Consider the following 9,779-nt stretch of genomic DNA (forward strand, 5'->3'; position numbering starts at 1 on the left):
TTTCCCACACCAATTATTTATAAGAAACGCAGCGGCATTGTTGATCGTCACTTTTGCACTACATTAACTGTCACAGCGTCAATGTGTGGCGTGTGCACATTGTTGAGTATGTTTATTTATTTAGTGCGAGTGCCATTGTTGTTGGCGTTAACGTAACTCCAACAAAAGCTCTAAGCGTGGCTACCACGTCAAGTGTCAAGCAGCAAACAGCTAACAGTAAACAGCAGGCAGCAAAAGTAAAAACTTTCCAAGTCACCAACGGAAATGGCATTAATGAATAAATTATAGTGGCACTCTGCGGACCAAGAATATCTATAAAAAGTATTTTCATTGCAGCGCCGTCAGCGTTAGCAATAGCAGCAGCAAGTGCAAAAAGTCACGCGCTACGCCACAACACAAACAAATAAACAAAACCAACATACAAACCCAACAAGAGCAACTTGTTCGCAGCTCACTGATGAAGTTATTCAATCAGCTCACGGCTAAAGGATAAAAACGTGCCCGCCAGTGCTTTCCAAAGGACATCGTACACACGCTCGCACGTTGAGCTGCATATTTGTGGGCGCGTGTGTAAGAAAATTGACTCGATTATATTGTTGAGTGCACCCACTGAACGCCCAACCAACCAAACAGCCAACCACCCACCCACCCACTCGCCCATTCACCCTCTTCGCTCTTCGTTTGGCAACATCCCATTAACTTCTGTAATAGTCAGCAAGCAGCCGGCATTCACTTATCCTTGTTTGTTATGCTAAAGGGGAGCTGCCACAGCAAAGACGAAATATCCGCAAAGTGCTGGCAAGCGCATATCTCTTGCCAAATTGCCACTCCATCTCCTGGCCGCCATTCGCATCTCATGAATGCATGCTAAGTAAATGAACGCTTAAGCAGAGCGAACGCGTGAAATCTCTTTGGTCTGCCCAGCTGTGCTTTCGGTTGTTATGTGGACTGCGATTCGGTTTGCCAATATTATTTCAGTGATTTTATGTATCGCCCTATATATGTATGTATGTATGTACATACGTACACACATTACATGCGCCTGATGGTGCTACTTGTTAATGGTTAACGTTGGTAAACAACCGAATTTATTACCTCCCTGCCCCTCCTCCACTGTTTAAAAAAGGAAACGAGTTCACCACTTACTTACCCAGCTCTTAAGCAATGAACAGTAAAGCAAATCACCCATTATTACCCGGCCTTGTGAAGTTAACACTTGTGCTGCCAGCCCATCAACGCCGTCACATGCCATACGATACCAGGCAAGAGCAGCAGCCGCAGGCGTATTTCTCGCCATCGCCACACACTCCACTTCAAATCTCTCCTTACCACTTTTTAGCCAGCACCCAGCGAGCCGGTCGTGTGCACTCGAGCATTTCATTGAAATCGGTAAAATGATTGAGGGCGTTTTATTTGACATAGTGTCTGTCTGATTGTCCGCCTCCAACCGCTGTCCTACCATTGTGGCGTGCGGCATACGGGGGGAAACGCATTAAACAAGGCGTATCAAATTTCATTACCCTCGTAACATCCCACCCCACATTTGCATGCAATGCTACCACAAAATTTGTTTAAAAAAAAAACAGAGCCAGTCCTTGATAAAAAGGTTGGCGAATTACTCTAAGGATACTCAGTTACTGCGCCGATAAAGGAAAAACTGTAAAATGCGAATTAAATTACGTTTTCCTTTGAGTTTGCATTCCATTGTCAAGTGTAATGCATTGATTTTGCAATTCCCATAAAGAACGCAGTGCTTCTTGGCCGCTATGGGGCACCACCCTCCTGTGATATGTATGTAGCTCCTGAGCATATTTCAAACGTTAAATTTTCACTTTTTACTCTGATCCTTCCCTTTCTTGCTTAAGTCTTCAAATAGTCACTTTTGAAATCATTTAATGAACAATGAAATTGAATTTTTCAATAATTTCGTATTTTGTGACTTTGAAGTTTTCGCTTGCGCTTTTGTCAGCGAAATTTATGTAAATGTGGAAATCGCAAAATTGTCAGTTTGCGGATTTTAATTGTTTTATCTACGCAATCAAACATCAAGCGAATGAGCGATACGAGACTGTGCGACTAAAATTAAATTACTTTTTTACTCACAAAGGGACACAAATTTTTGAATTGAAAAACCGAAAAAGAAATCAATATCATTTGTAAAAAAATTTCATTGCGTAATTAGAAGTTAATTATTGGAATAGTTCAAGAAATTTAACTGCGGATTGGACCCACCTATTTACCACGACCGAAACCTTCTTTTGCAACAAGCCTCTATTTGGCCACAGATCTTTTTCGAACCACGTATTACTAAGAACCGTCTCGAGGTCCTTTGGCTGAATGCCATTTACGCCATGTACGGTAATCCTAGGTAGCAAAGTCTGGTCCTGGTGAGGGTTTTTCAATGGCATATAATCTGGTCTGCTGTTTCCTGTTCTTCGTTGCACAACTAACACTGATCAGAGTTAGCAACTCCTATGTTTGCCAAGTGTTTAATTTACGCTTAACGGAGCTCCATGGCAAACCCATAATGGATCGTGGGCCTATGAATCCATATGCAGCCTCTTTTCTGGCGCGAATACCTTCCACTTCATTTCTCATAACTCCACTGTGTCCCGGCGCGCATATGAGGTATACCCGGTTCCTAGAAGCGATAAGAATTAAAAGCTGAAGGTGAGGGATTACACCAGTATTGAGGGGACCTCGTGCGCTTTAAGAGCGGAAAACGCCGCTCTGCTCTCCGAGTGTATGTAAATGTGTTTGTATGCCGCAAACTCCTCCGTGGTCAGTCTTGTCCCCTGAGATGAGCCCAGCTATAAAGAGTAGAGCGCGGTGTTGTTCTCAGTGATACCCACGCAGGCCAGTCGTTGTAGCTTGATCTGCGTGGACCTCACTTCTGCCTTCTTTCATCAGACGGGTGCAACCAAAGTTAGAATAGGTTTGGAGATGGCATCACATATCAGGTTTACAGGGGTTTTCGGGGTCGCTGAACTCGAATCTGAATTCAAAATAACAAAAAACCAAAATGGCCAACCCAATATGGCACCTAAAATCTTAAACAAAATAATTAATGTTAAAAATAATAACTCGCTTCTTACTATTTTATTTAAGAGTTTTTGGGATCACCAAATTCGAATTTGAAATCAAAATAACAAAAAACAAAATAGCCAATCCAATATGGCGCCTGAAATTAAATGAAATGTGTTTAATTTGAAAAAATATTTATAAAATTCACGTAGCGTTGAGTTATATTAGGGTTTTTAAGTTTGTGTTTAAAATTCTTAAGTAATAATGCTATTGAATTATAATGTAATCATATTTACGTGTATCTTTCACGAAGTTGGTTGAAAAGCATTTATTTAAAAAAATCATATTCAGCAAAACTTTCAATACTATATGGTACAAAATCGCGTCTTAAACAAAATGTCGGACACGGTCGGATTCAATATTTATTATTATAGTTTAAAATAAAACATAATTTCTTTTATTGGTGAGATATGGAGAAAATAACTTATGACTTCTCCCTTAAACTGCTTTTATAAAACAAAAAAAATTCACTGGAATATTTCATTGAACATATTAAACAAAATTTTTAATTATACCTTATGGGTTCTATATATAATCTGTAGAAGAAAAACCAATTTTAAAATTAAAGTCGATAGCCCCTATGGCTTTTGGCGTTCTATTAAACTTTAGCATTACCTTTTTGCTTTTTAGAACGCTGCATCAATTAACACTTCCACACTGATTATACAAACAGGACCCGTCGTGGACATATTTCCATACTGAAACATTAATTTAGCAATCCAGGAGAATAAAACCCTAAAATCGATACTTTATTTTTGGATTTATGGGAATTAAATGGGGACCAAATATCACTGTGCTCTTTAGTATACCCCTGTTGTAGAGATAAATTACTTTTTGTAGTCAAGAATATGGTGTGTCCAGAGCAGCATGGCTTCTTTCCGGGCCACTCAATAGTATCTAATTTAGCTGTCTTCTCAAACGTGTGCAGCCTTTCATTCAAAGTATCAGGATGACACCGTTTATATTGGCTTTTGATAAAGTTTCCCACGTAATCCTTATTGAAAAATTAGTTTGCATTTATTTCCACTCAGTCTTCTTGAGATGGATCGCATCTTACTGGCACCATTTTCGTTGCATGGTTGTTGCGAAAAGATCTTTTTGCTGCTTGCTTTGGGGCTTAGCAAGGAAGTATTCTGGGCCCTTTTGTTTTGTTTATCAATGAAATTTTTTCTTGCTCGTCAGTAAGATTTCTGCATAATGTGGATGATTCAAGCGAAGCTTCTGATAATCTGTATTGAAGATTGATTCTGAATTGATGGAAATCAATTTAGTTAATGTGAGTAACTGGTGTATCAATAATCGTCTATCGTTTTTCTATGTTGGTCTTCTTAAAGATCTTTATGCTCGAAATGCTCCTATTATCCGAGCCCAAATTGAGTTCAATAGAATCTCCCATATTATTGAAATAGATTTTTCATTTTTGAAGCAGTGCTGAATATATTTTGTAAATAGTGCATTTACACTATTTTTGTATTCCATTTTCTAAATGACAATTAACTTTTAAATACGTCTATCTACTCAGCCTATAAGAATTTTTTATATTCATTGACTTAGTAAATAAGTAAGTAAATATTTATTTAATTTTAATTTAAATCAAAAGGTATTTTAATTAAATGGCAAATCCATTCAAATAAATGCCAGTATTAATATTAATTATGTGTCGGATTATCATTTCCTCTGTTTATGGGTCGCCGACGCCCACACTTTAATAGCTAACTCCGAAAAATATGTATGTAGCGCTAGAAGACTTGGTTGTACGTTCTCTTCCGAAAGCCGAAAATGTGAATCAAAACGTTATATCTGACAATCGTCACCTCTCGATCGGCCAATTCGTATAGTATTAGTTTTCTATAGATAGAGAAAAACCTTGCCCCGAAACCTTTTAATACTAAATATGTTTTCTTCTCGCTCATATCTTTCTAGGTTTGGTTCAAGAATCGACGCGCTAAATGTCGCCAGCAACTCCAGCAGCAACAGCAATCCAACAGCCTTAACAGTTCGAAGAATGTCAACTCCGGCTCTAGCTCCTGCTCTTCATCGCGCAATACATCGAATAATAATAGTAACAACAACAATTCCAGCTCATCCAATGCCAACAAATCAAGTTCGCACTCATCGCACTCGACGTCTGGCAGCGGTGGCAGTGGCAACAAATCGAGTAACTCCTCGGGCGCTGGCGCCCATGTGAACAACTCGAATAGTGGGGGCGGCTCATCCGCAGCAGCCGCCGCTGCCGCCGCCGCAGTCGCACAGTCGATTAAATCCCATCATAGTTCCTACCTGAGTGCGTCCTCTTCCGGCTCAGCGATAACGCCCACCTCCGGCTCGATCGTATCGTCGCACTCGCACTCATCACACCCGCATCATATGTCAGCTGCCGGCGGCATTAATTCACTTGCGTCCGGTCCGTCGGTAGCAACAGTGAATTCACTGAACGCTTCAGTTGCCGCACATCAGAATTCGTCACCGCTGCTGCCCACACCCGCCACCTCTGTCAGCCCCGTTAGCATTGTGTGCAAGAAGGAGCACATTAGCGCTGGCTACCCCAGCGGCCCGGTCGCGCATGATGGCTCCTTGCGCTCCGCCTACGATTCGTTGAAGGAGGGCGGCGGCGATATTAGCAGCAGTGCTGCGCATCATCACAGCATCTATGGCACAGCGGCAGCAACGAATCCACGCCTAGTCCAACCCGGCGGCAATATAACGCCGATGGATTCCAGCTCTAGCATAACGACACCTTCTCCGCCCATTACGCCCATGTCGCCGCAGTCGGCCGCCGCAGCAGCGCACGCCGCACAAAGCGCACAGTCGGCACACCACTCTGCCGCCCATTCAGCGTACATGCCCAACCATGATTCGTACAATTTCTGGCATAATCAGTACCAACAGTACCCCAATAATTACGCTCAAGCGCCGAGCTATTACTCGCAAATGGAATATTTCAGCAATCAGAATCAGGTCAACTACAACATGGGTCACACCGGCTACAGCGCATCGAATTTCGGTCTATCGCCTAGTCCCTCCTTCACCGGCTCCGTGTCCGCGCAGGCCTTCTCGCAAAACAGCCTGGACTACATGTCACCACAAGACAAGTACGTGAATATGGTGTAGAATCTGCTGATGCAGTATTGCAATAGCAATAGCAACACCAGCGGTGGAAGTGGCAGTGGCAGTGGGGGCGGCAACGCAGGCATGCTTGCGGGTGGCGGCGGCGGCGCAAATGGCGGTAGTTGCGCTGGTGCTAGCAGCAGCGATGGCAACAGAAGCTATGGCAGTGGCAATAGTTACATTGGCGTCGGCGGCAGGGGCACTTATGGTTTTCTCGATGGCAATGAAGAGTTCACACCGATGTCGCACTATGTCGGAGGAGGCAATAGCAATAGCGGCAACGTTAGCCATCGAGGAGGAAATATGTTGCAACATCATAATACGCAACAGCAGCAACAACAGCCACCGCACAACCAATACCAGCAGTATCAGCAGCTTCAGCAGGTGCCTATAAAGTTATCGCCTGGCAGTTTGACACCACCGCCAACAACAACAGCATTGGCAACCGGCCTACAGCCGATGCTGCATTTGCCGTCGGCATCAGTCGCAGCGCCAACGACGCTTTTACCGCCACCAGCGCCGCCGCCGCCGCCACAGCATTACTTCGGAGCCGCCGAGGAGTATGCGTGAGCTGCAATGTGACCGGGAAGTAGTGGAGATTGAAAAGACATATCGCAAGAAGAGAGAGTTCTAAGCAGAGATGGGTTTAACGAAACGGTATCATTGTTTTTGGAAAAAGAAATAATCGTAGCATAGCAGTAAAGGCAAAGGGAGTTGCAGCCAGTATCAACGAAATAATGAGTGATAATTTAGAAACAAATCTTCAAATCACAGTCAAAAATCAATTTAGCTGTAGGTAAAGTATGTGTGTATGTACGTATGTGTGTTTGTACAGAGTTTTAGCATAATAACAAAAAAAAAGAGCTAAGTAAAACAAAGGCGAATGTATTTTTTGCTGAATGTATTTATGTATTTGAAAGCTTTTTAATTGGCATTGGATTCTCGTTTATGATTTTTGTTAATTCCGAGCTTTTATAAAATTTTTTCTAATTATTATTTTTTCAGCAAATCATGCGTAATTTGTTTAATAATTTTTATTTATTTCGATGAGCTTATTTATGAATCTTAAAAATTTAATAGATTCTTATGCTTGCTTAACTGTAAAATTCCTTCTTTCCAAACTTAGGCGCTTAAAATAGTTTTTAAAATTTGTATAGATTTTTTTTTATTTATCACATTATATTTGGTTTGAAATTTAATAATTCGTTACCTTTCGATAATGATTTATAATTTATATTTGTTCATTACTTTCTATTTTGTCTTTCCTTTTGTTTGCAAACACAAATGTTTAGTTTATGTTTTTTGTGTGCTTTTTCAATTATATTTTTATTTGTGGTAGCTATGGAGATCACCCATGATAAAACCCATATGTACGTTTATAAATGACAACTAAACATTTAAAGTACTGAAAAACAAGTTCAGGTTTAGTTATCAACTTTGCACATAATTCAAAATGAAATGACTAATGACAAGATTTGTTGTTCAATAGGTATTTTTAAAATCGCGATAACTTTTTCGTTTACCCTTAAAAAGCCTTTTTGGAGTTAATCAATATTTGCTTGAAATTCGTTTCCTAGTTAAATAAGAGCCTATAGAGTTATATATATTTTTAACTGAAACATGGAAAAATTGATTTTATTTACAGTTTGTGTTTGTTAAAAATTTTTAATAATCTCAATTTGTCCATGATTAAAACCTTAAAAATATATGTAATGCTATTTTCTTCTATTTATTGATTTTTTAATATAGTTTTACAATTTCCCCAACAACCTTCCAAATTCTCTCTAAAATTTTAATTTTAAATTATTTTCTTAAAATCATTAATTTTAATTTAGCTTAATTTAGCCTAATTTAGCTAGTAAGCAATAAATGCAAACATGTACATTTACATATATAAGTTGCACTCCATTCCCCTGCCCGTCCCGCATTTATTGTAAAGCGTTAACTTAAGAAAAGATAGAACTCTAATCGAATAATGTAAAAAGTCAACTAATATCACAAATATTTCATATCACAAAAATTAAGATATTGCAAATAGAAAAATAAAAACTCAAGCGAATCAATATTACTATTAAGAAAATTTCTTTAAAAGTGTGTGTAAAAATATACACTATAAGAAACTGTAAATAAAAACAAAAATATATCTACTAACATGCACTAATTTCTGTAGGCTAGCAAAAGCTGCAAAGGCATTTATGGCGCTCGATTTGTGTGGTACACAGGTTTTCACAGCGACCGCAGTCGCGTGCAAAATGTTTGTACAACACAAAACAAGCAACCCGTTATATCGTAAAGTTGAAAAGTTAGTTGATAATTAGTTTTATTTAGTCATTTAAGTTATTAAATTAATTGAAAGAAATAGAAAAGACAAACTTCTAAATTAAATTTATTTGTAAAAAGCAAGTAAAAAAAAAACAAACAGAAAAAAGCAATTATTGCGTTACGTTGTAAAGTTAATTAATATCAAACTCGTGTATTTAAAAATAATTGCAATTGAAAGCAAAACTAAATATATAACTAGACACCTAAGAAGTTGATTAATCTGTGTACAAATAATTAAAAAAAAATAACTTGTAATTATTACTTTAACAATTAAACTTTAATATTATATACATATATATATGATTGAAAGCAAATAAATGAATGAATAAATAAATAAATATTATGTAATGTGTAAAGAAATCTCCAAAACGCTTGTGTTTTTATGAGTTTGTGTATTGTCTGTCACTCAATATAACGTAAATTAATAAAAATATTATTTCGTTTCCGTAAGTATGTAAGTACTTCAGCGTTCAGCGCTGGTAGCGTATAGCAATAATTCGCTTAAGTTTTTCTCAAATTTGTGTTCTCTCCTATTCGTTTTTTCGCTATATTTGTTTGGCCTTAGCTGTCGTTGGACTTCGCGTCGAAAAAAATTATGATAAATACAAATTATTTATCTAAAATGTATAAAACCTAAAGCAGCGAAATTACAATAAATCATCATTAACTGGCTGTTTTTCGATAAATGGCAAAACATACATATTTCTTTTCCGAATTCGAACTGAGTGGACTTGTGGCTGCAGATGTTATTCAAGTGGCTGTTTTTTGTTGATTTAACTATTTAGTTTTTGGGCAATTAAGTGGTTAATTATTACTTCGGTTGCATACATATATACATACATTTAATTTTATTTTACTTAGCTTTTCATGTTTTATTTTGTTTTTTTTTCAGCGTCTTGTAATTTATTTTATTTTACTTGTTACATAATTTACTTATATTTATTTATTTTTTTAATTTCACAACTTCACTTAGTTTGATTTACTTACTATATTCACTAGGGCGGGTCGATTTGTATGGAAGATGTTTTCGACTGTAGCAAATTTGCCGAAGAAACCATGGGTCAGAAATCCATTTGGAGTTTGCCAAATTGCAAAAATAGGTTCTGCACTTATTTTTTTCTTAAAACTTCCATCAGAGGGCGCAACAGTGAACATTTTCACATTTTCCTCGAAATGAATTTTCGCAAGTTAGCAAGCTCTTAATGGATTTTTTACCCATGGTTGCTTCGGCTAATTTGCTTAAAATTCAAAATAATAGTAAAAAA

The 9,779-nt window shown here is 38.1% G+C and overlaps 2 protein-coding genes across 2 annotated transcripts in view; both read left to right on the forward strand.

Moving 5' to 3' along the window:
- The window catches only part of oc (homeobox protein OTX2), a 38,487-nt gene extending 32,281 nt beyond the window's left edge, over positions 1–6,206 (forward strand). Inside the window, exon 3 of the mRNA XM_017625871.1 lies at positions 5,008–6,206. Within this exon, the coding sequence (XP_017481360.1) occupies positions 5,008–6,195 (1,188 nt within the window). The 3' untranslated portion in view covers positions 6,196–6,206. The remainder of the gene's footprint in view (positions 1–5,007) is intronic.
- On the forward strand, positions 6,205–6,762 carry LOC108370536 (loricrin-like). The gene has a single exon (XM_017625869.1). The coding sequence runs from the start codon at positions 6,205–6,207 to the stop codon at positions 6,760–6,762; it is 558 nt and encodes a 185-aa protein (XP_017481358.1).
- The last annotated feature ends 3,017 nt before the right edge of the window (positions 6,763–9,779 follow it).

The sequence above is a fragment of the Rhagoletis zephyria genome, unplaced genomic scaffold, assembly GCF_001687245.7.
Source record: "Rhagoletis zephyria isolate East Lansing unplaced genomic scaffold, Rhagoletis_zephyria_1.1 Rzeph_scaffold_04299, whole genome shotgun sequence".
In the NCBI taxonomy this organism is placed as follows: Eukaryota; Metazoa; Arthropoda; class Insecta; order Diptera; family Tephritidae; genus Rhagoletis; species Rhagoletis zephyria.

What these genes read in the sequence shown, in the direction of transcription:
- LOC108370536 (XM_017625869.1), top strand. Translation starts at nt 6,205, where the DNA reads ATGCAGTATTGCAATAGCAATAGCAACACCAGCGGTGGAAGTGGCAGT.